This window comes from Rhinoderma darwinii, chromosome 1 (genome assembly GCF_050947455.1).
Source record: "Rhinoderma darwinii isolate aRhiDar2 chromosome 1, aRhiDar2.hap1, whole genome shotgun sequence".
NCBI classification, from domain to species: domain Eukaryota; kingdom Metazoa; phylum Chordata; class Amphibia; order Anura; family Rhinodermatidae; genus Rhinoderma; species Rhinoderma darwinii.
This window is the reverse complement of record NC_134687.1, coordinates 389,191,996-389,216,637: the sequence shown is the minus strand read 5'-3', so window position 1 is coordinate 389,216,637 and position 24,642 is coordinate 389,191,996. Positions and strand designations below refer to the sequence as shown.

Genomic DNA, 24,642 nt, shown 5'->3' with positions numbered 1-24,642 from the left:
GTGTGCTCCCCTCTGACTTATCTGTGATTCCCCCCGAGGTCCCGTCTCCTCGCCCCTCCACGGAGGACTCGGAGGTACCTATGCAACTCGGGGCCTCCATGTCCCCTCGACAACGTAGAGAGTTTCGCAGAATGAATGGTCTCTGCTTCTACTGTGGGGACGACAAGCATCTACTGAACACCTGCCCCAGGCGCAAGAATAAGGAGCCGGAAAACTTCCGCGCCTAAGTGATCATCGGGGAGGTCACTTGGGCGCACAGGTATTTCCCGTTAATGTGAAACGCAATAAAATTTTGCTTCCCTTTCAGGTCTCGTTTGCTGGCCGGTCTGCCACGGGCAGTGCTTTCGTGGATTCTGGCTCATCTGCTAATATCATGTCTGTGGATTTTGCTATGTCTCTAAAGATGCCTTGTATTGATTTACCTTATCCTATCCCTGTAGTAGGAATCGACTCCACTCCTCTTGCTAATGGTTATTTTACTCAGCATACTCCTGTTTTTGAACTCCTGGTTGGCTCCATGCATTTGGAGCAGTGCTCTGTACTGGTGATGCAGGGATTATCGTCTGATCTGGTATTAGGTCTTCCCTGGTTGCAGTTGCATAATCCCACATTTGATTGGAATACTGGGGATCTCACCAAATGGGGTAATGAATGTCTTATGTCATGTCTTTCTGTTAACACTATTTCTCCCCGGGAGGAGGTAAACACGCTTCCTGAGTTTGTTCAGGACTTCGCCGATGTGTTTTCTAAGGAGGCCTCCGAGGTGTTGCCCCCCCATAGAGATTACGATTGCGCTATCGATTTGGTGCCTGGTGCCAAGCTTCCTAAGGGTAGGATATTTAATCTTTCATGTCCTGAACGTGAAGCGATGAGGGTGTATATCCAAGAATGCCTGGCCAAGGGTTTCATTCGCCCCTCGACTTCTCCTGTAGGTGCTGGCTTCTTCTTCGTGGGGAAGAAGGATGGTGGTCTTAGGCCGTGCATTGATTATCGTAACCTGAATAAGGTCACCGTAAGGAACCAGTACCCACTTCCTTTGATTCCGGATCTTTTTAATCAGGTTCAGGGAGCCCAATGGTTTTCTAAGTTCGATCTACGGGGGGCATATAACCTTATCCGCATCAAAGAGGGGGATGAGTGGAAAACTGCGTTCAACACACCCGAGGGTCATTTCGAATACCTGGTCATGCCCTTTGGGTTGTGTAATGCCCCTGCTGTCTTCCAGAATTTTATTAATGAAATCCTGAGAGAGTACCTGGGTAATTTTCTTGTTGTGTACCTTGATGACATACTGGTGTTTTCCAAGGACTGGTCCTCCCACGTGGAGCATGTCAGGAAGGTGCTCCAGGTCCTTCGGGAGAATAATCTGTTTGCTAAGACTGAAAAATGTGTCTTTGGGGTACAGGAGATACCATTTTTAGGGCAAATCCTCACTCCTCATGAATTCCGCATGGACCCTGCCAAGGTTCAAGCTGTGGCGGAATGGGTCCAACCTGCCTCCCTTAAGGCGTTACAGTGTTTTTTAGGGTTCGCCAACTATTACAGGAGATTTATTGCCAACTTCTCGGTCGTCGCTAAGCCTCTTACGGACCTTACCCGCAAGGGTGCCGATGTCCTCCATTGGCCCCCTGAGGCCGTCCAGGCCTTTGAGACTCTCAAGAAGTGCTTTATCTCGGCCCCCGTGCTGATTCAGCCCAACCAAGAGGAGCCATTTATTGTGGAGGTTGACGCTTCCGAGGTGGGAGTAGGGGCCGTCTTGTCCCAGGGTACCAGCTCCCTCACCCATCTCCGCCCCTGTGCTTACTTCTCTAGGAAGTTTTCGCCCACGGAGAGTAACTATGATATTGGTAACCGCGAACTTCTAGCCATTAAATGGGCTTTTGAGGAGTGGCGGCACTTCCTGGAGGGGGCCAGACACCAGGTAACGGTCCTTACGGATCACAAGAATCTGGTTTTCCTAGAATCGGCCCGGAGGCTTAATCCTAGACAAGCTCGGTGGGCACTATTCTTTACCAGATTTAATTTCTTGGTTACCTATAGGGCTGGGTCCAAGAATATTAAGGCTGACGCTCTGTCACGTAGTTTCATGGCCAATCCTCCTTCCGAGAAGGATCCCGCTTGTATTTTACCCCCTGGTATAATCGTCTCTGCCACGGATTCTGATTTAGCTTCTGATATCGCGGCTGATCAGGGTGCAGCTCCCGGGAACGCCCCTGGGGACAAACTGTTTGTTCCCCTGCAATACCGGCTGAGGGTACTCAGGGAAAACCATGACTCCGCTCTATCTGGTCATCCTGGCATCTTGGGCACCAAACACCTCATTACCAGAAACTATTGGTGGCCTGGGTTGCCTAAAGATGTTAGGGCTTACGTCGCCGCTTGTGAGGTTTGCGCTAGGTCCAAAACCCCTAGGTCCCGACCTGCGGGCCTACTACGTTCCTTGCCCATTCCCCAGAGACCTTGGACCCATATCTCCATGGATTTTATCACCGATTTGCCTCCATCTCAGGGCAAGTCGGTAGTGTGGGTGGTAGTCGACCGCTTCAGCAAGATGTGCCACTTTGTGCCCCTTAAGAAGCTACCTAACGCCAAGACGTTAGCTTCTTTGTTTGTGAAACACATCCTGCGTCTCCATGGGGCCCCAGTCAATATCGTTTCTGACAGAGGGGTACAATTTGTTTCCTTATTTTGGAGAGCTTTTTGTAAAAAGTTGGAGATTGATCTGTCCTTCTCCTCCGCCTTCCATCCCGAAACTAATGGCCAAACGGAAAGGACCAACCAATCCCTGGAACAATATTTAAGGTGTTTCATCTCTGACTGTCAATTCGATTGGGTCTCATTCCTTCCCCTTGCTGAATTTTCCCTGAATAACCGGGTCAGTAACTCGTCAGGTGTCTCCCCGTTTTTCTGTAATTTCGGGTTTAACCCAAGGTTCTCCTCCGTCTCCCCTGGTTGTTCCAATAATCCTGAGGTAGAGGAGGTTCATCGGGAACTGTGCACTGTCTGGGCCCAGGTTCAGAAGAACCTAGAGGCGTCCCAGAGCGCACAAAAGATTCAGGCGGATAGTAGACGTTCTGCTAACCCCCGGTTTGTCGTCGGGGATTTGGTCTGGTTGTCGTCCAGGAACTTGCGCCTTAAGGTCCCGTCCAGGAAGTTTGCTCCCCGATTTATTGGACCTTATAAGATCATGGAAGTACTCAACCCTGTATCCTTCCGTCTGGAGCTCCCCCCATCCTTTCGCATACATGACGTCTTCCATGCCTCCCTCCTTAAACGCTGCTCCCCGTCCTGGTCCCCCTCGAGGATACCTCCTGTTCCCGTTCTCACCCCTGAGGGGGTGGAATTCGAGGTGGCCAAGATTATGGACAGTAGGATGGTCCAGGGCTCCCTCCAGTACCTGGTCCATTGGAGAGGATACGGGCCGGAGGAGAGGACTTGGGTACCTGCCCGTGATGTTCATGCTGGGGTATTGATCAGGAGGTTCCACCTCCTCTTCCCCACTAAACCGGGTCCCCTTAGTAAGGGTCCGGTGGCCCCTCATAAAAGGGGGAGTACTGTTAGGGATCTGCCAGGTACTTCATCTAGCTATACTCCTGGGATTAATCAATCCACACCTGAGGCCAGACCTGCTCGACTGACACCATCTCCCACCAACCAGGGTGGCAGGCTCAGGAGTGGGAGAGCCTATCGCGGCCTGGTCTCTCGGAGTTAGCTCCGCCCCCTGCCCTTTATTACCTGCCCTGTGCTCTCCCTCAGTGCTTGTAATTCTTTTGGATTCCTGGCCCCACTGCTGCTTGCTCCAGCCTGCTTCTGCCGTGCTTCTGCCTTGCTGCAGTTCTGCTTGACCTGCTTGCTTGCCCTGGCTTGCTTCTGTCTCTGTGCCTGCTCGGGTGTACTCACTTCGTCCTGGTCCTGACTGTTCGTTCGCCGCCCCGTTTCCTCGTGGCGTTCCGTGGCTACTGCCCCTTCCCTTGCGTGTTCCCTGTTTGTCTTCCTGTGCACTCAGCCAGCGTGGGGACCGCCGCCCGGTTGTGCCTCGTCGCCTGGGGCGGGTCGTTGCGGGTGGGCGGGGACGGGGCGGTGGGTAGATTGGGGCTCACTTTCCCTTCACCTCCTTCCTGCCATTACACAAGCCACGTAGGATCCGGATATGAGCTTAGGTTAGCTGACAAAAATTTACGACATACTGATTTAAAATTAAGTTGATGTAGAAAGGGGGCTTTAACCTTATGAGTAGGAGAATTCGGATCATTTCCCCTAAGTCTTGTCCTAAGAACATCCAATTCAGGTAGATCTGCTACCCCTAAAATCTCCGCTACTTTATAAGTTTTAAGTGTCCGCCACATTGAAGAGCTCATACTATGCGTTTTATTTACATAATGTGGTAAAACAGCCAATGGAGCCAATGAAGAAAGATTTCCACTAGACATGGCCAAAGCACCCGATTTCTGGCAAACTCTAAGCATTCCCCTGGTCAGTACACTAACCAGTGCCTTTGGTGGAGGTAATGGTAATTTCACCCACAGCAAGTGAGCCAAATCCTCCGAAAGGAGCGCTCTTTCCATATCCAGATGAAGAGCTCCTATAGACAAATTAGCTAATTGTGACCATCTAGACAACTGGACCGCTTCGTAGTATGTCTTTAAATCAGGCAATGCCATTCCCCCTTGCTTTTTTTTAAGAGTGAGGAGCCGATAAGCCAACCTGGGGTGTTTATCCTTCCACAAGAACTTAACAAAAATACTCCTGAAACTGTTAAAGAAGCTATTTGGCATCTCAATAGGTAGACTCTGCAGCATATACAATATCTGTGGGAGCACATAAGTCGCCAATAAATTTTTTCGTCCTATCCAAGAGACATAAGGTATGTTCAACTGAGAAATATATCTATGGATCTTGGAGAGAAGGGGTTTAAAATTAAGTTCGAAAAGCTGGGACACATCAGCTGAAATCATTATCCCCAGGTATTTAATAGCCTGCAAAGGCCATTTAAAGGGCGACATAGATTTCAGAACCAAGAGCTGACCAACCGGTACATTAATGCTCAAGGCCTCCGACTTATCGTAATTAATCTTAAAGTTAGATATCTCTCCAAATTCATTAAAGACGTCTATTATTTTTGGAAAGGCCTCCAGTGGATTTGTAATCAACAATAGCAAATCATCCGCAAAGGCTGCCAGTTTATGATTATGACTCCCCACCTTCAATCCTTCAATCTCAACGGTTTGTCTTAATTTCGCAAGCAATGTCTCCATCACCATACAGAACAGAGACGGGGACAAGGGGCAACCTTGGCGTGTTCCATTTGTAATAGAAAAATAGTCTGACAAAGAACCGTTCACTTGAATTCTAGCAGATGGGGAAGTATATAGAGAAAATATAGCCTCAATAAACACAGGAGGAAAGTTAAATTTAAGTAAGGTAGCTCTCATGTACTCCCAACAGACCCTATCGAATGCCTTCTCTGCGTCAGTACCAAGGAGAACCATAGAGTGCCCCCGACGCCTTATTTGACATATTGCATGCAACACCCTGCTCACATTGTGTCTACCTTCTCGACCCTTCACAAATCCCACCTGTTCTTCATTAATTAGTTTCGGCAATATTGGTTGAATGCGAAGAGACAGAATTTTAGCCCACCACTTCACATCACAATTCAAGAGCGAAATAGGTCTATAGCTCCCACAGCATTCTAGGTCCTTTCCCTCTTTAGGAAGAATAGTTATAAAAGCTTCCAATGCTTGCTTAGGCAATGAAGCTCCCTTCATCAGGGAATTACATACTTCCACAAACCTTGGTACTAATTGCTGACTAAATTTTTTGTAGTACGAAATAGGTAGACCATCTGGCCCCGGGCTTTTTCCAGACGGTATCGAATGCAACACTTTCTCAACCTCCTCTTTAGTTATAGGCGCCAGGAGCTCCCCACAGTCTAACTCAGAGAGGCCAGGAACCGTGATAGAATCTAAAAAACTCCTTATTTTGCTAGTCTTCTCCTGTGGTGTCAACCCCTTATCCCCAACCGGGTTTCCCAGATTATACAGTGAAGAGTAAAAGGATTGAAAAGTCTTTGCTATAAGCGGAGTGGTGTTCACCTTTACCCCTTTGTCATCTTTTATAGTCTCAATAAATGTTTTGGACTGTCTTTGACGAATCAAACGGGTCATTAATTTGGAGCCTTTGTCTCCATGGAGATACATGTGGCTTTGAGCAGCCAAAAAGGCCTTCGCCGCCTTTACATTCAAATGATCCTTAAGTTCCTGACGTAACTGACTTAATTCCCTATAATCCTCAGACGAGTTAGTATTTTTTATGTGATACTTCCATTTGAGATATCTTATGAAGCAAGTCTAGAATTTGAGCATTTCTTTGTTTTTTAACCCGTGAGGACAGGGCAATAAGTTCTCCCCTCATAAAAGCTTTTTGCGTCTCCCAAAGAATTGGCCTGGAGATTTGTGGAGTATCATTAAAGCCATAAAATTCTTCTATTTTTAGGCCAAGTGCTTGACTATGCTCTTTGTTTGCGATAATGGTATCGTTCAATCTCCAGGTCCATTCCCTACGAGGTAAATTAATCAATTCTAAGGAAAGCGAAATCGGAGCATGGTCTGAAACCGTAATGTTTCCTATATCCGCCTGGAGTAACGAAGGAACAAGGACCGTGGGAATGAATATATAGTCAATTCTATGATAAGTCTCGTGTGGTGCAGAGTAAAAAGTGAAGTCTTTTAAGGACGGATTCCTAACACGCCAGGCATCTACTAACCCCAATTGTGACAGGCTAAGTTTAAGGCGACGCATGGCAGGTATGGAGAACCTCATGTTAGAAGAAGTGGAATCCAGAGCGGAGTCCAAAGATACATTGAGATCTCCCCCAAAAACAAGATAGCCTTCGCTAAACGTTTTAAGCGAACAAAGAGTTTTGCGCAATCACTTCAATTGTCCTACATTAGGTGCATATACAGCTGCTATCGTAAACTTTGTGTTGGAGATGTGGCCCTTCAAAAAAACAAACCTTCCCATAGGATCTAGCAAAGAAGCTTCTACTTTAAAAGGAGTGTCTTTGTGTATGGCAATAGAAACCCCCCTCGATTTTGAAGAGTAAGTGCTATGGAACCATTGTGTGTATAAATGCGTAGGTAAGTTTGGGATATGTGTAGGCCGAAAATGAGTTTCTTGCAGCATTAAGACATCCGGTGTATTCAGCTTTAAGGAATGAAAAATACGAGATCTCTTTTGAGGAGAGTTCAACCCCTTCACATTGAAGGAGCAAATACGTAATCTACCCATGATATTTTACATTTAGAACCATTCTGACTGTAGGAACATTCGTTAAGTGCCCCCACCAGGGAGATGAGACCAAATCAACAATAAAACGTATAACAACAAAACAATAAGGAATGGTATCAAAAGGAAACCTCCATATCATCCCGGAAATAGGAGGTGCTATCATGATGCACCTAAGCATCCAACAAATCCCCTGCCAGAGGGGAGGGGGGGAGAAGAAAGTTGCCATTTTGTACAAAACAACACACCAATTCTTCATAACTCTTCAGACATGAACCAAATACTAATTCACTTATTAATACTAAATTGAGTCACTGCATGATAACACTGGAGGATTGAGAGAAATACATACACATAAAGTGAGTACAAGTCATGGCCTACTTTATCTTTGTTATAACAATCGCCTTCCTCCCCCTTATCACCGTGAATTTGCTACAGTATATTGGATCTACCTGAGTACAATATATAATGCCCAACATATATAAACAATCTCAACATTCTCAGCATTTCTGTGAAGAAATATAAACTAAATCACGTTAAGACATCATTCAAGTGTCCTCTGCCATACGCGTCTTCTTGCCTCTCGGAGACTTGGGCTTGGGAGTAGGTTGCCAAGGTTCTTGCACTGAAGGCAGTCCCAAATCCAGCGACACCGGCATCCAGGACGGAATCTCCATAGGCTCTATACCCAGCTTTTTCCATGCAGTGTCCAGGTCTTCAGGTGTGCGGATGGTGATCTGCCGCCCTTCTTTCATTGTAGCCAGACCGAATGGATAAAGCCAACGAACCGGTAGTTTCTTAGCACGTAGCGCCTCTGTAACCGGCTTCAGAATGCGGCGTTTGGCCAGTGTGCTTGCTGCCAGATCTTGGAAGAGTAAGATCTTAGTCCCTTCATATACAACTTCCGGAGCATCCCTTGCAGCTCTTAAAATGGCCGCTGTGTGAACATAGCTCAGGATCCCACATATGACGTCACGTGGAGGTTCACCAGCCCCAGGCCTGGGGCGCAGGGCCCGATGTACCCTTTCTACCGTGATATCCAAAGCCAGCTCGGGACCTATTAATGAGCGAAAAATAGAATCCACCGCTGCAGGTAAGGCATCATGGTCAGTTGACTCGGGGATACCTCGAAGGCGAACATTCCTCCGTCTACTCCTATTTTCCTGGTCTTCCATGTGAAGATAGAGATTATTCAAGTGCGTATGATGAGCAGATAGCTCCCGGTGAACCGAAACACCATATTTAGCATTAGAAATATGAGCATCCTCCAGCGCCATTACCCTATGGCCAATGTGATGCATATCGGTTTTGATATCAGATAAGTCTTTCATCACAGGCATAAGTGCCTGAAGCAGTGTTTTCTTCAGATAAGCCCTAGATATCGGTACAGAGTCTGCATCCCCCGCCGAGTCTGAAGGCGCACATGAGCTATCTGAATCCTCTCCCTGCTCACAGCGTGAAGATGTCGGCGCCATCTTGGATCTGCTCTCTGCAGGCGGCATCTTTTTGCCGAAGTATTTGTCCATGTCGGACGATTGTTTGTGGGATTTGGGGGTACCTGCATGTTCCTTGGACTTATCTCGACCTGTCCTCACCATTTTAGCCGAATGAAGTGGGCAATATCCTGAAGAATCGGTGGATGTAGTGTGGAGCGCCGGGATTACACGTCCATCACCTTGCTCGGCAAGCTCCGCCCCCCTTCACGGCCACTTTTGACGGGTCCGTGAACCCGTTTTAGCAGCCGTGTGGTTTCCGTGTGCACTCCCGTGTGCCCGTTTCCGTGCGCCGAGCATGGTACTGTCCAGGGTGCTGAAAGAGTTAATGGGCTGCATTGATCGGCGGTAACTCTTTCAGCACCCTGGACAGTACCATGCTCGGCGCACGGAAAATACAATTTTAATGTAATAAAAAAAAATAATAAATAAGTTCATACTTACAGTCCTCCTGTCCGGCCTCCAGCGATGACGTTCAATCCATGTCGCTGCTGCAGCCAATCACAGGCTGCAGTGGCGGTCACGCACGTCAGGATGACGTCAGAAGGCCGGCCTCCAGGGATGACGCTTCATCCCACGTGACCGGCTCTGCAGCCAATCACAGGCTGCCGCGTCACAAAAGAAGGTCGGACTGGAGGAAGAAGAGGGACTCGTCACCAAGACAACAACCAGGTACGTATGAAATGCTTTTTATTTTATTTTTAATCAGCAGCCTCTTTTCTTTATCCGTTATTGATAGAGACAAGTGGCTGCCGATTAGTGTAATATTTTTCTAATGTTTTTCTGCCCGCCCGGCGGTTGCTAGGCAACGGCTCCGTCACACACGGAGGGCACACGGATGCCTTCCGTGTGCCTTCAGTTTTTTTTGACGGCCCCATTGACTTGCATGGGCCTCACGGATTCTCGGACCAAAGTAGGACATGCTCTACTTTGGATCGGAACGGAGCAACGGGGCTGTCAAAAAAACGGAAGTGTGCTTGGCCCCATTGAAATTAATGGGTCAGTGTGCTAGCCATCAGAAAAACGGCTAGCACCCTGAAGAAAAAGACTGAAGTGGGCATGAGGCCTAACTATGATGCTAGGAGCCCGGCTCCCTATAGTGTGTTCGGTCCGGGACTTGCGGCCGAAATACGTTCCGTCCTTTACGGACGTAATGTGCTCGTGTGAATCCAGCCTTACAGTATAGTAATAATAACAGAACATATGTGACTGACACATGTAGAGATCCCAGGTGAAACTCTTGCTCGCTAACTGCGGTCCTGGTCCATACTATACCTATGATTAGAAAACCGTCAGAAAGAGGTCACCCCTCTACCTTTGTGGATAATGCATTATACAGACCTCCCAACCGTCCCGAATCCGGCGGGACAGTCCCGGTTTTTGACTGCTGTCCCGGCGGTCTGAGCAATGTCCCGCCCTGCCCCCGACTCTCCCTGTTGCCAGCCACGCCCCCCTGCAACGACGCTGCCTGTGCAGCAGTCTGCCTGGAGCAAGGGAGCAGAGTGCAGCAGACACACCAAAGCGAAATACTGGAGAGGAGAAGAATGAAGCCAGAGGACAGGGGTGACTGGGGAGTACACATTTTAAACTATTTAGTGCCTGGGAACACTAGCATTTATAAAATCATAAAATAAATTACATTATTTTATGGTTTTAGAAAATCTTGTGTCTCCAGGCACATTCTTTTTGCAGCTCCTGCCCCCCCCCCTCCCCTCTGGACTGCTGTAACTTCTGGCAGGAGAGGGAGAATAGTGGTAATAAAAAATACCCACACTTCTCCATTAAATATCTATCTATCTATCTATCTATCTATCTATCTATCTATCTATCTCTTAACCTCTTAACCTCGTAATATCTATCTATCTATCTATCTATCTATCTATCTATCTATCTATCTATCTATCTATCTATCTATCTATCTATCTATCTATCTATCTATCTATCTATCTATCTATCTATCTATCTATCCTGCAATACTGTGTCGATTCACAGTGAGCAAGTAGAAAAGAAGGGGAAGCAGCACTCGTACGGCTGGGGTCCCGGGAGTCAGACCCGACCCATCAGCTATTGATGGCCTGTCCTGAGGATGGGCCATCAATGTTTAGGGACTGGAAAACCCCTTTAAAGCAACCACATGTATCCCCTACATGTGGTCTGACCACTGGGACCCCCCCCAGCGTTGAGAACGGGGGACCGAAATTCCCCCGAAGTGCTCCATGATCATGAAGCCCTGATGCACTTGCTCGACCATTGTACTATTCATGTTTATGGAGGTGCCATCTCATACAAATGAATGGAGCGCTGGCCACTTCGGGGGACTTTCGGTCCACAGTTCTTATCGCTGGGGGCCAGGGGCCAGAGTGGTCGGACCCCCAGCGATCACACACCGTGGATAGAGGATGCATGTGTTTGTGGGAAAACCCCTTTAATTTGTAATATATGACGTTTCAGAAGTTCATTGACATCTAGTTTATATTGCGGCACAGGGGAGCAGACTGAAGACTGCTGGAGGTGAGTATAAGATTTTTTTATTCTTCATATTACTAACTTTATTTTTTTGTTTTGCAGGTTCCGCTGGACTGTTTGGACTACATCGTAGATTCGCTGGAATACTTAGATAATTTACGTTTTTTTTTAAAAGAGTCAAAGAGGGTGTGTGGGGGAGTTCTTATTTCAATAAAAAAATATTTTCTTATGTCTCTTTTTTTTTTTCTTAATACTTTACTAGCGCCTTGGTAATGGCAGCTGTCTGACACCGTCCATTACTAAAGTGGGGCTTAGTGTTAGCCGGTAAAAAGGCTGCAACTAAAACCCCATTATTACCCCGGGACCCACCAGCACCAGGGGTATCGGGAAGAGCCGGGTACGATCCAGTATCTGACCATCTGTAGTGATGGTCGGGTACTGGGGTGGCCGCAGGCTGGTATTATTAGGCTGTTAAAGCCCAAAAACAATGGGCCTTCCCACCCTGGTAATGCTAGGCTGCTGCTACTGCTTTATTGTATCTGGCTGGTTATAAAAATGGGGGGGGGACCCAACGTTTTTTTTTTTTTTTTTTTTTTAAATAAAAAAAAAATAAAGAATTGAAGAAAACCATGTGGGGCCCCCTCTTTTTTTCCTAACCAGCCCGATACAAAAAAGCAGCCACTCCCTATCATTACCAGGGTGGGAAGGGCAACAGTTTTTGTCCCTTCCCAGCCTAATAGTACCAGCCTGCGGCTGCTCCAGTGCCCGACCATCACTACAAATGGTCGCGTACTGGATCATACCAGGGCTCTTCCCGATACCCCTGGTGGCGGTGGGTATCGGGGTAATAATGGCGGCTTAGTTACAGCCTTTTTACTGGCTAACACTAAGCGCCACCTTAGTATTGGATGTCGTCAAACAGACGGCGGCTATTACTAAGGTGCTAAGGAAGTATTAAAAAAAACAGAGACATAAGAAAATATACTTTTTATTGAAATAAAAATTCCCCACAAGATCCTCTTTGACCATTTTATTTTACAAAACTGCAGATCATCGCAGTAGTACAACGAATCTACAACGTACTCCAAACGGTTCAGCGGAACGTGCAAAACAAAACAAAGTTTGTAGTATGAAAAATAAAAAAAACTTCTCATCTCCAGCGACTTCGGGTCTTCTCCCCTACGCTGCAATAGAAACTAGACGTGAATGAAAAATAATTCCCTTCATGTAACTCTGCTACCTGTCAAATGAAAAGTCATCCGCCACAGGGAAAAAATGTTTCCCCATCATATGTAAATCCCAGGTGTTACTTTGTGGTACTCCTCTGTCGGATGATTTTTCCGCTGACAGGTAGCAGTTTCATAATGGGGAATTATTTTTGCCTCTCATGTCTTATTACTAGTTAACGCATTCATTGTCCTTCTCCATGGGGAAACATTTTTCCCTCTGGCGAATGATTTTTCCATTGACAGGTTGCAGAGACACGACAGGAAAAAAATTCCCAATCTTGTAACTCTGCTACCTGTCACTGAAAAGTCATCCACCACAGGGTCTCCCTCTTGACTTTTCATTGTTCTCAGCCTTTTGGTCTGTCCTGCAGCTGCTGCCGCCGTGATGAGCAAATGTTATACCCAAGATAGGAAAAGTAACACAAAGACGATATAACCGGATCCATAATATCTGTGATATCCAGACAGTCTAGAGATCCGCATTGACAATGTGCGTGTGTTATTTGCAGAAGGATCTGGCCGTGATTTGATGTGTTTATGCTGGGTATTGGGCGTGGTTAGGGGCGTGGCTTAAAATGTCCCTCTTTTCCGAATTCAAAAGTTGGGAGGTATGCATTATATTGTATCCAGATTTCCGCTTTACCCATGCAGGGTATATAAAGTGTCGCGTAGTAGTATCCTGAAGTTCTATAGGATGTTCCAGGACATCTGCCTGCGTTGCTGGGCAATCTCACAGTATTTCTCTCAGCTGCCACTTGGCACGTACGTAATAGATGGCAATAGTAATCACTAAGTGGCAAGTGCCATTGCTTCCTATTGCGCAGATGGCAGCGAGGACCTTGGTTGCAGGACACATCTTTGGTTACAGTGAATTAGCTGGATGTTAATTTTATTTCCAAATGTGCACCATTCGCTCCTCAACAGGGTTGTGTGGACCTGACGCTATGGCATGTAGTTGTTGGCTCCTAATTTCTAGACCTGGCTAATGTTTGTCCAGGCTTGGCTTATACTCCTTTAATGGGAAATCCTTAGCATTTCCCCCATGTGTGAAAATCAATGCTAGGATGCTTAGAATCTTGTCAAAAATCTATGAGCAGTGCTAAAGAGGTTGAAGTGCTGTCCAGAGCCGTTGCATTCTGGAAATCGGTGGTGGCCTAAAATCCCAACCTTCACCAATGTGATCTCACCTGTGTCTGCTATATCAGAAGATCATTTTGACTGGATTCCACCTATAATTCTGGTTATTAGCAATATCACCCATGATAATATAACTATGCGGAAAAAGGGTTTGTTGGATGTAGATGGCACGATTTCAGAGCCTGCACCTAAATAAATTTAAATCTATTTATTTATTTCCTATGATTTTATATTATACCAACATTTTCTTTAGCGTGTTTGTTTAGTTGAGGACACCCTTATGTAAGTACTAACCAGACACCAGACACACCAGACAAAGAAAATGACTTGTAAGCAGACCAATTGTTTGCATAGTGTACACTGTCAAAGGGCATCATTCATGTGATGTTGATCAACCAAATATCCATTGTTCTTGTGCAGCCTTTCCAACACTTCTCGGATTGTGAGTCTTCTGTCCCAGCTGGAGAAGATCAACATAGAATCATCAGCCGTGGATATAGATAATGCAAGATTTGTCACAGCAAAAATCCTGCACTTGGCACAAACCCAAGGTATGATGGCCCTTTCTCTATTGTTATGTGTCTTGTAGGTGATGATGATGTATTGATGGTGAGAAACGCTGCTACCGGTGTATCGGCGCTTGACGGTACCGAGCAGTAAAGGGAATGAAGAGAAAGAAGCCCATATATGAGCGCCACGGTCCCTTCAAGATAGCTGATCAGTGGGGGTGCGGAAAGTCGGACCCTCACCGATCAGATATTGATGGCCTATCCTGAGGATATAAAAAAAAAAAAGCATAGGTAGCTACTATAAAATATAACCTTTGATAATTAACCCTAAAATTAGGTGTATAAGTTCACAGGACAAACAAGAAAAATAAACGGTATGTGGAGACCTCCAGTGTACAATAACTGGCGGAGCCCCTAAAAAAAATCCACCAGCAATAAAACCAGAGTATGTACAGCAATGAGATAAGATGCATATGAAATCTACCCAAATCAGCACACCATGAGTTAGTTTACTAAAAAAATGGTTGGATCTTACCAAAATCAACGTTGGCTGTCTATGCTCAAAGCGTATAGATGGAGAAAACGTAGACATCTGGCCAGCTTGGTCTGTGGACTGAGAGAACAGGGCAGCTATTCAGACCTGTTTATCTGACCCTAAACGGGAATGTGGCCCCTGGGGGCCCTCACCCTATACTACACAAACCCTACATATATCTACGCATTATCCCATAATCAACATAGATATTGATGTGGATGGGGATTTATGTTCACACAATGGGGCAGATTTACTAAACTGTAAGATTTAGACAGCAAATTTGGTGCGTCATTCTAGACACTTTTCTCTTTCTTATACCAACCCTTATTCGGCTTAGTTTTCGTCTGTTGCACTTTGGCACATTTTAAGCCACACCCCTTCTCTAGTCACCTTTTTAAAAGGTGCGAACATCTGTTCTTAATTAAATTTGCCAAATTGCGACACAATTTGGTACATTTTTCGACACATTCTATATGTAGACACAGTAGTAAATCTGTTTTAATGTCTCTGTGATAAGTGTTAACAAGAAACGAGCACAGACCGAAATAGTGCAGCATAGAAATAAGTTACTAAATGGATTTCATATGTTTAACCTACACTTCTCATCATGTCGTTTTTAGGGACACATTTCTGTGCTGATTAATTTCTTAATATATTGTTTTTCTGATACGGAACGCCAAATCTACGTAGACATAGAATTAAGAGATAACATGTCGGCTGCCACTAGAGGAAGCATGTGAGCTTACCGCATACTGGTTTATAGTGGAGTTCAATGTATAATCCTAGGGCTATACCTTTTTTTTTTTTTTTATATACAGCAAGCCAAACATTATTGAGATTTTTCATATGAAAAAACTTTTTAAAATCATCCAGAAATCCCAGCTTCTAAAGAAAAAAGAAAAGAAATTGCGAGCGACTTGCTCAACTGAAGTGATTTTGAAGAGATTTTCAAGCTACTCTATGGATATATAAAAAGTCTAGGTGTAGTCTGAGTCTTGCTGTATTCAGTAAGCTCCCTCCAGTGGTGGATGCAGGTAGAATCTTTTACATCTATATCTCTGCAGGTGATATGCAACTCTATATCAGAAAATACCACTATACCTCTTCTAGCATGGACATTCACTTTAAGGGCCTTTAGACATACCTCTTTTAGTCAGTCACCTTTGAAGGGGTTGTCTCATGAAGGCAACCCCTGTCCATCTGTCCTATTCTAGCATTTTGGACTTTATAGAGGGGGTCTTGAGATGAGGACCCACCTCTAAGCCTGTCCATGTAGTGTATTGACGGCCATTCATCTGAATGGCCGCCATGTAATACTATATTTTTTCCTGCAGCGACCACAGCTGGCTGGTCGTGGCTTTCCCCGGCAATGTCCTCTGGTTGCCAGGAGCTTGCCCAAACGGCAAAGGGTTATTTCTGACAAGACGGCCCTTTAACGGAAACCTTTGACCAGGGAAGCATGGACTTTTGAATAGATCATCTACAGGTGCAGTTCTACCCATTCAATGGACCCATCAAATTTCAAGTCGTTGGGCCAAAGTAGTAAACCTGGCACAGAGAAGTATCGTATGACCCCTGTATAATCTGCTGAATGTCTGAAAGGGCTTATAAGCTGAGGGGCATGTACGATCATCTACAAGGTGCCCTATCCTGGTGGTACTTTCTTTTCCGTTGCCTATATTTCCTATGCTGGCCAAATGCCTTTTGTCCATATTGACGTCACCACAGCGTACATTGATAGGCAACCATGTTCTTGAGAGGTGACATTGCTATATGAGCATCACATCACGCCCCTTTCAAAATAAGCACTGGCAGGACTTATTCAACAGCTGAGACACGGGACTAGAGCAGAATTGGGCAGATAAGTATATGAGACATTTTAGACCTATTTCTACTAGTCTGAAATGCTGTAGAATTTTACGTATCTTGTTTAGGTTAAGGCCCTATGCACGCGCCTATAGTTTTTATCCGCAATTACGGATCGGTAATTGCAGATAAAATACTGACGCATTCATTTCTATCGGCCACGGACACCTTCCTGTATATTTCCAGGTGTGTGTCTGGGTCGTATAAATGAGCCACAAAAAATAGGACATGTCTTATTTTTTGCATTTACGGACCGTGCTCCTGTACTTATTACTGTGAGCACGATTCGCAAATGTGGATGCTACTCCGCAGCCCGTCCGTGCCGTATTTACTGATCACAAATACTGCACGCATGTGTGCATGGGGCCTAATCTATTCACGTACTTCAATGTTCCACCTGAACTTTGCTTTGATGTCTGCTATACGTTGCTATTATTATGCTATTAGTTATTAGTTGGCACATACACATCTGTAATTAAACTTTTATTCATTTCATATTACCTTCCTGTTATTAGCCTTTAAGCCTTGGCACTGTGCTCCGCTGGATTACAGGGAATACTGCTTCCAATGTGGCATTTCATAATTTGCCTACAAGCTAAAGAACATAACCACTTGTAATAAGTGTCATAACGTGCTGTAAACATCACATGTAGTGGAAAAATCACGATGGCTAAAAATAATTTCATCTTTGTATGGACCGTTGTCCGGAGTGGCTTGGCATTTGTCAGCATGCCAGGGAACTGTACTATAGACTGCACCTTGCTGGGTTATTCGCTATGAGTGTATTTCACAGCGATATCCGTAAACCCCTTGATGTAGATGGTAAGTGCAGAACACGGTGTATATATGTGGGTGTTGATATGCCCGGGGTCTTAACTAATTATTGATGGATATCTTTAATTCAGGGCTAAACAGATATCCTGATGTATGTAAAAATCCCTGACCTTTTATATTTTGTATATGTTCCTCTATAGTTTCACCGGTGTATATAGGAACGGATAATTCAGATTACACATCTCCCAAGTGTGTCATTTGTATTATGAAGTTCTGCAGCAGCTTGGACAATTCACCTTTATACAAACCCTACAGAACAACCAATTAGTGCATGACATTGTGCTCAACCTTAAAAGATGTTCTGCAACAGCTGTAGGCCTTGCTTGTCACATTCTCTGTGATTTGATGCTGAAATTTAGGGCCACTACTTTCATCATCGAAAATGATATCTACGTGACCTTGTCTTTGACAGTCCAGCAACACTGAATTCATTTGGTCTAGACCTACTATCTGCTTCTGCGGGGGTGATAGAGTCCTAGGAATTTAGAAATTTCCTTTTGCATCTGAAGGCCTTTGATAGCACCATCTGTAGCCTAGTTGATGAACTTTACCCTCCCCTGAATTTCCAATTTAGAGGCCAAAAGACTGTTCTCCATTCAAAGCCGTATCCCCTTTATCTAACTGGTCAAGGTAGATCTCCCTACAGGCTCCATAACACTCACTTAAACATGCAAGCACAGCTTTGCCTAGCATACATGTTTATTGTAATAGGGAGAGAGATAAGTGGCTACCCGTGTCATTACTTATCTCCGAAAGACCAAAGGATCGGACCTGTTCAAATCCCACAAGCCTGATCCGAAATTTAGGCTGCACCATACATGCGATATTAGGAGTTGACTTTTTTTTTAATGTATTACAGGCCTCTAAAGTGAGTTTATAATACTTTTGTGTGATCTACTGGTGCATCAGTATATTAAATTGGTGTTTTATAACTTCCGTTTCGTTTTTTTTTTTTTTGTAGAAAAATTAAGAAAGGAAATGACTGCCAAAGGGTCCAATGGTGTGGAAATTATCCTCTGTACACTGGAGGTGAGGGCACATTCTTTGTGCGTATTGTTTCTGTTCAGTCATCCTTATCTACGGTAATTCTTCTTTTCTGTGCAATTGTTTTTCAAGTAAATTAACAAACCACTGAACTAAACTGCACATTCAGTTACTTGAAAGGGTGCCCGCAATAGAAAAATGGCAACCTTTCAAAATACTTACCGTAATTCTGTTCCCCCACAATAGCCCAATAGTACCCTGCCTTGGTCATCTATTATGGTTAGAGGAGACGTCCATAGTGCTGGATAGCACGTCACTCTGCGGGAATCGTAATAGAAGAGCGGCACAGAATTAGTTAAATATACTGTATTTTGAAGGCAAAGGTGGAACTTGATACTACTGTCCCCCCTGGGTAATGGGGGTCCCAACCATAAAGTAAGTAGCAGAGGTACCTTGGGCCATCTCACGCTCAGGCAGGAGTGAATGCCCACCTATAGTTACTCCCCTGTTTAAAGGTTTGTTCTATTATGGTTCCCTTAACCAGTTATGAGTTTGGAGAGAATTTCCTAACTATTCCATGCGCTGCTACACTTCCCTTTCTCGGATGATTCTATAGAGTTGTTCATCCTGAGCTTCTTTGTTCATTAATATATCAGTAGAGCAACATAAGAATAGGAACCGGAAGCGTAATGTACTTGTGCCATAGTGGTTCGTCACCTACCATTGTAAAATACCAGGATAACGGAAACTATTGAATAAAACAATCAAATCGACGACTCCGGCTACATTCACACGAGTGTGGGCAACCTCTGACGTGAAAAACTAAAAAATGTTCACGTCCGAGGTGCACTGGTGCGGGACGCGTTATCACGGATCCCCCATAGACTAGAGTCTATGGGGGGGATGCGTGAAAACGCAGGAAAATAGGACGTCCTATTTTTCCACAGACCCTTCACACGCTCCGTTGAAACAATGGCCGTGTGGACGACCTCATTGAAATGCATGTGTCCATGTGACGGCCGTTGTTTTAACGGCCGTCGCATGGACGCGTTACACGCTTGTCTGAATGAGCACTAAACCTGAACAAATCAGTGGCTTATATGTTTTACTATACTTTTTAGTTATGGGGGTAATGCCAGTGCTCGCCGTTGCTGTCATTTTAGTTTGTAACACATTTCTTTGTTTCCCCAGAATACCAGGGACCATCAAACAATATTAAATATTGTAAATCTCCTCAATGAACTGATGTTAGCTGGTAAGTTTCTACCTTCAGACATAAGGAATGCATTATCTTCCGAGTTTAGCTGTAAATAGGATGAGATACAGTTTCAGGAGGTTCTGTTTGTAATACCTATTTAAACTTCTATTATAATATGAACATTGATTTTGAGCTCATCAATCCACTCTGAAATGCCTTTGTATGAAATTGTAATTGAAGGTACATTAACCCCTTCGTGACCAAGTAACATGTCCATGTCAAATTTTCCATTTTTGATGCTCACTTCTTTAACCCCTTAGTGACCACTAATACGCCTTTTTACGTCGGTCACTAATGGGCTTTAGGCTAGGCTGACGCCTTTTCACGGGTCTCCCGTGCAGGCAGGAGCCGGGGCTCTGCTGTCTGATGACAGCTGAGCTCCTGCTCCAACGTCCGCGATCGAAGTTTACTTCGATCGCGGCCGTTTAACCCGTTAAATGCCGCCGTCAATAGCGACCGCGGTATTTAACTTTGTTTACAGAGGGAGTGCGCTCCCTCTGTCACCCATCGGCGGCCCGCGAATGAAATCGCGGGTCTCCGATGGGGTGTCATGGCAGCCGGGGGCTTGATAAAAGCCCCCAGGTCTGCCCTGGACATATTGCTGTTAGGACGCGCCGGAGGCACGTCCTAACAGATTGCATGTCAGATTTACACTGACAGGCAATAATGCTCTGGTATACGAAGTATACCAAAGCATTATAGCAGCGATCTGAAGATCGCATAGTAAAGTCCCCTAGTGGGACTAATAGAATAAGTCATCAAAGTGAAATAAAGATTATTAATAAAAAGTACAGTAAAAAAATAAATCCATTTTTTTCCATGGTTTTATTTAGCAAGTGTAAAAAAAAAAAAAAGTACACATATGTGGTATCGCCGCGACCGTAATGACTCCATTAATAAAGTTAATATGTAATTTAAACCGCAAAGTGAACACCGCAAAAAACCATGGCGAAATTGCAATTTTTTTCTATTGCCCCCCAAAAAAGTCATAATAAAAATGAATCAATAAGTCCCACGCACCCCAAAACAGTACCATTCAAAACTACGTCTTGTCCCGCAGAAAACAAGCCCAAAAAATCACTACATTGATGGAAAAATAAAAAAGTTACGGCTCTTGGAAAGCGACGATGCAAAAACAAATAATTTTAGTTCAAAAGTGTTTTTATTGTGCAAAAGTCGTAAAACATAAAAAAACCTCCACATATGTGGTATCGCCGTAATTGTACCGACCCATAGAATAAAGGTAACGTGTTATTTACGTCGCATAGTGAACGGCGTCAATTTAAAAACGCATAGAACAATGGCGGAATTTCATTTTTTTTTTATAATCCCCCCCCCAAAAGGGTTAATAAAAGTTAATACAAAAATTATATGTACCCAAAAATGATGCTATTAAAAAGTACAAGTCCTCATACAGCTATGTAGACGAAAAAATAAAAACGTTCTAGCTCTTTGAATGCGACTATAGAAAAACAAATAAAATAGCTTGGTCATTAGGGCCTAAAATGGGCTGGTCACTAAGGGGTTAAACGATAATATCTTTGCAACTGCAGATAGCAACACCCCCCCTGCAGATAGCAACACCCCCCCTGCAGATAGCAACACCCCCCCTGCAGATAGCAACACCCCCCCTGCAGATAGCAACACCCCCCCTGCAGATAGCAACACCCCCCCTGCATTTCTAAATGCCCTGCTTCTTTCCTCTGGCCTCCTCCACTGTATCTGAGATGTGTGTTTAGCATTAAGCAAATTTGCTTTATGTTGGAATACAGCACAGCCATGCTATGTCTTTGCAATGTCTTCCTCAAGCCGAGGCTTGAGAAAGGGGGCATTGCTCCCCCGAAATGTTGCATGGCCTGCTGTTGCTGAATATAGAGGATTCGGCTGACGACTATATCTGTTGATTTGAAAGTGAAGAAAAGGAAAAATCTAGATTTAAAATAAATAAAACATTTCTAAATAAATATATATATATGTATGTGTTTCAAAATAAATTTTTATTTTATACATGCTCAGAATAAACATGTGGAAGTTTGTTTGGTGGGCACGTGGTTTATCGCATGGGTAAGCCTCTAACTTTGTGTTTTTTACTTTGGTCTTGCAGCCAAAATATGCAATTTATTACAGCTGTCTAAGGATGTAACTTTGCAGCAGTTTTAAATTCCTCCTTTCACAAAAGTCAATGTAGTGTGCAGTTTATGTGAGGGTTATGCGGGGAAAAAAAAAGAAATACATTTTTATTCTAGACTATGACTCATAACCACAATGTTTTCAGTCCAGATACCAGAAAAGGGAAAGAAAAAAAGAACAGTGTGTAATAAATGGTTTAAGAATATTCTGGACTAGTAAATGGAGGTGAAAGATTCTTCTGAAATAATAATGTCCCACATCATTTTATAAGATGATAGTTGGGCATTGATTGAGAGTCTACAGGGGGCATTTATTAAGACTGGCGTTTCATACGTTAGTCTTGATAGGAACAAACACACCTCTTAATAAATTTGTTGAGACTGTCTGTGCGCCACTGAGTGAAATCTGCCAGCCAAAAGCTGGTGTAGATTTCCACTATAATTAAAGCCAGTTTCTGGTGTAAATTATAGTAAATGCAATGTTCTGCTGGTGGGCCGCACCCTTCCACTAAACTCCATTAAATTTTTAGAAAAGTATTGAGAGTGGGAAAAAAAAAGGCTTAAAAATTGCAATCTTTAAGACCGAAAACTGGTGCAGAAAAGTTGTTGCATCCCCCCCTCGTATATTTTTTTTTCCATTGCCCCCCAAAAAAGTCATAATAAAAATGAATCCATAAGTCCCATGCACCCCAAAACAGTACCATTCAAAACTACGTCTTGTCCCGCAGAAAACAAGCCCAAAAAATCACTACATTGATGGAAAAATAAAAAAATTACGGCTCTTGGAAAGCGACGATGCAAAAACAAATAATTTTAGTTCAAAAGAGTTTTTATTGTGCAAAAGTCGTAAAACATAAAAAAACCTCCACATATGTGGTATCGCCGTAATCGTACCGACCCATAGAATAAAGGTAACATGTTATTTACGTCGCATAGTGAACGGCGTCAATTTAAAAACGCATAGAACAATGGTGGAATTTCAGTTTTTTTTATAATCCCCCCCAAAAGGGTTAATAAAAGTTAATATAAAAATTATATGTACCCAAAAATGGTGCTATTAAAAAGTACAACTAATCCCGCAAAAAACAAGTCCTCATACAGCTATGTAGACGAAAAAATAAAAAAGTTATAGCTCGTTGAATGCGACTATAGAAAAACGAATTGCACTGGGGGAGTCACTTGTTGAGAAGGATCTGGGTGTACTTGTAAATCATAAACTCAATAACAGCATGCAGTGTCAATCAGCTGCTTCAAAGGCCAGCAGGATATTGTCATGCATCAAAAGAGGCATGGACTCGCGGGACAGGGATGTAATATTACCACTTTACAAAGCATTAGTGAGGCCTCATCTAGAATATGCAGTCCAGTTCTGGGCTCCAGTTCATAGAAAGGATGCCCTGGAGTTGGAAAAAATACAAAGAAGAGCAACGAAGCTAATTAGGGGCATGGAGAATTTAAGTTATGAGGAAAGATTGAAAGAATTAAACCTATTTAGCCTTGAAAAAAGACGACTAAGGGGGGACATGATTAACTTATATAAATATATGAATGGCACATACAAAAAATATGGTGAAATCCTGTTCCTTGTAAAACCCCCTCAAAAAACAAGGGGGCACTCCCTCCGTCTGGAAAAAAAAAGGTTCAAGCTGCAGAGGCGACAAGGCTTCTTTACAGTGAGAACTGTGAATCTATGGAATAGCCTACCGCAGGAGCTGGTCACAGCAGGGACAGTAGATGGCTTTAAAAAAGGGTTAGATAATTTCCTAGAACAAAAAATATTAGCTCCTATGTGTAGAAATTTTTCCTTCCCTTTTCCCGTCCCTTGGTTGAACTTGATGGACATGTGTCTTTTTTTCAACCGTACAAACTATGTAACTATGATCAGAATCTCGTACTCTTCAACAGATTTTAGATGTTTTTTTTTTGTGACCGCTTGAAGTAGATTAGATTTTGCTAGGTAGGGTATGTAAGGTCAGTGTAGTACTGTTAGAAGCTAGGTGCTGTCCTGTAGTGAAAACTACCTCCGAGAACTTCTGAAAAAGACACTGGTAGGTACAGTACATATAAGCCGTAATGCACACGACCGTATGTGCCGCCCGAGTCCCGTCCGTGAAACATGGAAAGATAGGACATGTTCCATCTTTCCACGATTCGGAGAGTCTGATCCGTTTTCGTGTGAAAACTATCGGGTGCCACTCGGATACTGTGAAAAACGGTCTGAGTGGCACTCAGTCATGTTCAAGAGGGCTAAAGGGGTGCTATGTTGCTGTTCGATTAGAGAGCCCTTTTGTTAATCTCTAGTGTGTTTTTTTATTTTTTTATATTCCCCATGGGATTAACCTTTATTGACTATTTAATACATAGGGGGATTTCCGTGGATTCCACTGTGGAAATTAAAGAAAAGAAGAAGCCTTCCTGACTTCCTAAACCTAAATTTCACATTGTTCTAGTGTACAGTGTAATGCTGATAAGATTTATGGGCTGATGTGTGTTTAGAGCTGAGGTGTAAAGCAAAATCTTACAATGTTTTTATGCATTAAACTTATCTTTTCTAGGTGGGGGAAGAAGGATAAATGTATTGATTTCTAAAGGTGGTACTCCGATCTTACTACAACTGCTGCTTAATGCCAGTAAGGACTCCCCTCCAAATGAAGAGTTAATGGTACTTCTTCACAGTCTGCTGGCAAAGATAGGACCAAAAGGTTTGTCTGCAACACATTAAAAATTAAAATAGTCACTGGCTGTATTACTGTAATATATATATATATATATATATATATATATATATATATATATATATATATACTGCATTACCATACCCAAGTAACAATTCATGAAATGCTAAAATCTTCGAGGTTGCCCAAATAGTACCTCCATGATATCCAAACAATACCCGCATACGTCATCAAAATATC

At 43.8% G+C, this 24,642-nt stretch overlaps 1 protein-coding gene across 2 annotated transcripts in view; it reads left to right on the top strand.

Annotated features, from left to right (window-relative positions):
• Window positions 1-24,642, top strand: part of AGTPBP1 (ATP/GTP binding carboxypeptidase 1) — a 163,212-nt gene that overhangs the window by 48,156 nt on the left and 90,414 nt on the right. For both annotated transcript variants that reach the window (XM_075828721.1, XM_075828714.1), the window contains exons 3-6: window positions 14,033-14,163; window positions 18,318-18,385; window positions 19,532-19,595; window positions 24,283-24,429. In XM_075828721.1, coding sequence (XP_075684836.1) covers window positions 14,033-14,163; window positions 18,318-18,385; window positions 19,532-19,595; window positions 24,283-24,429 — 410 coding nt within the window. The remainder of the gene's footprint in view (window positions 1-14,032; window positions 14,164-18,317; window positions 18,386-19,531; window positions 19,596-24,282; window positions 24,430-24,642) is intronic.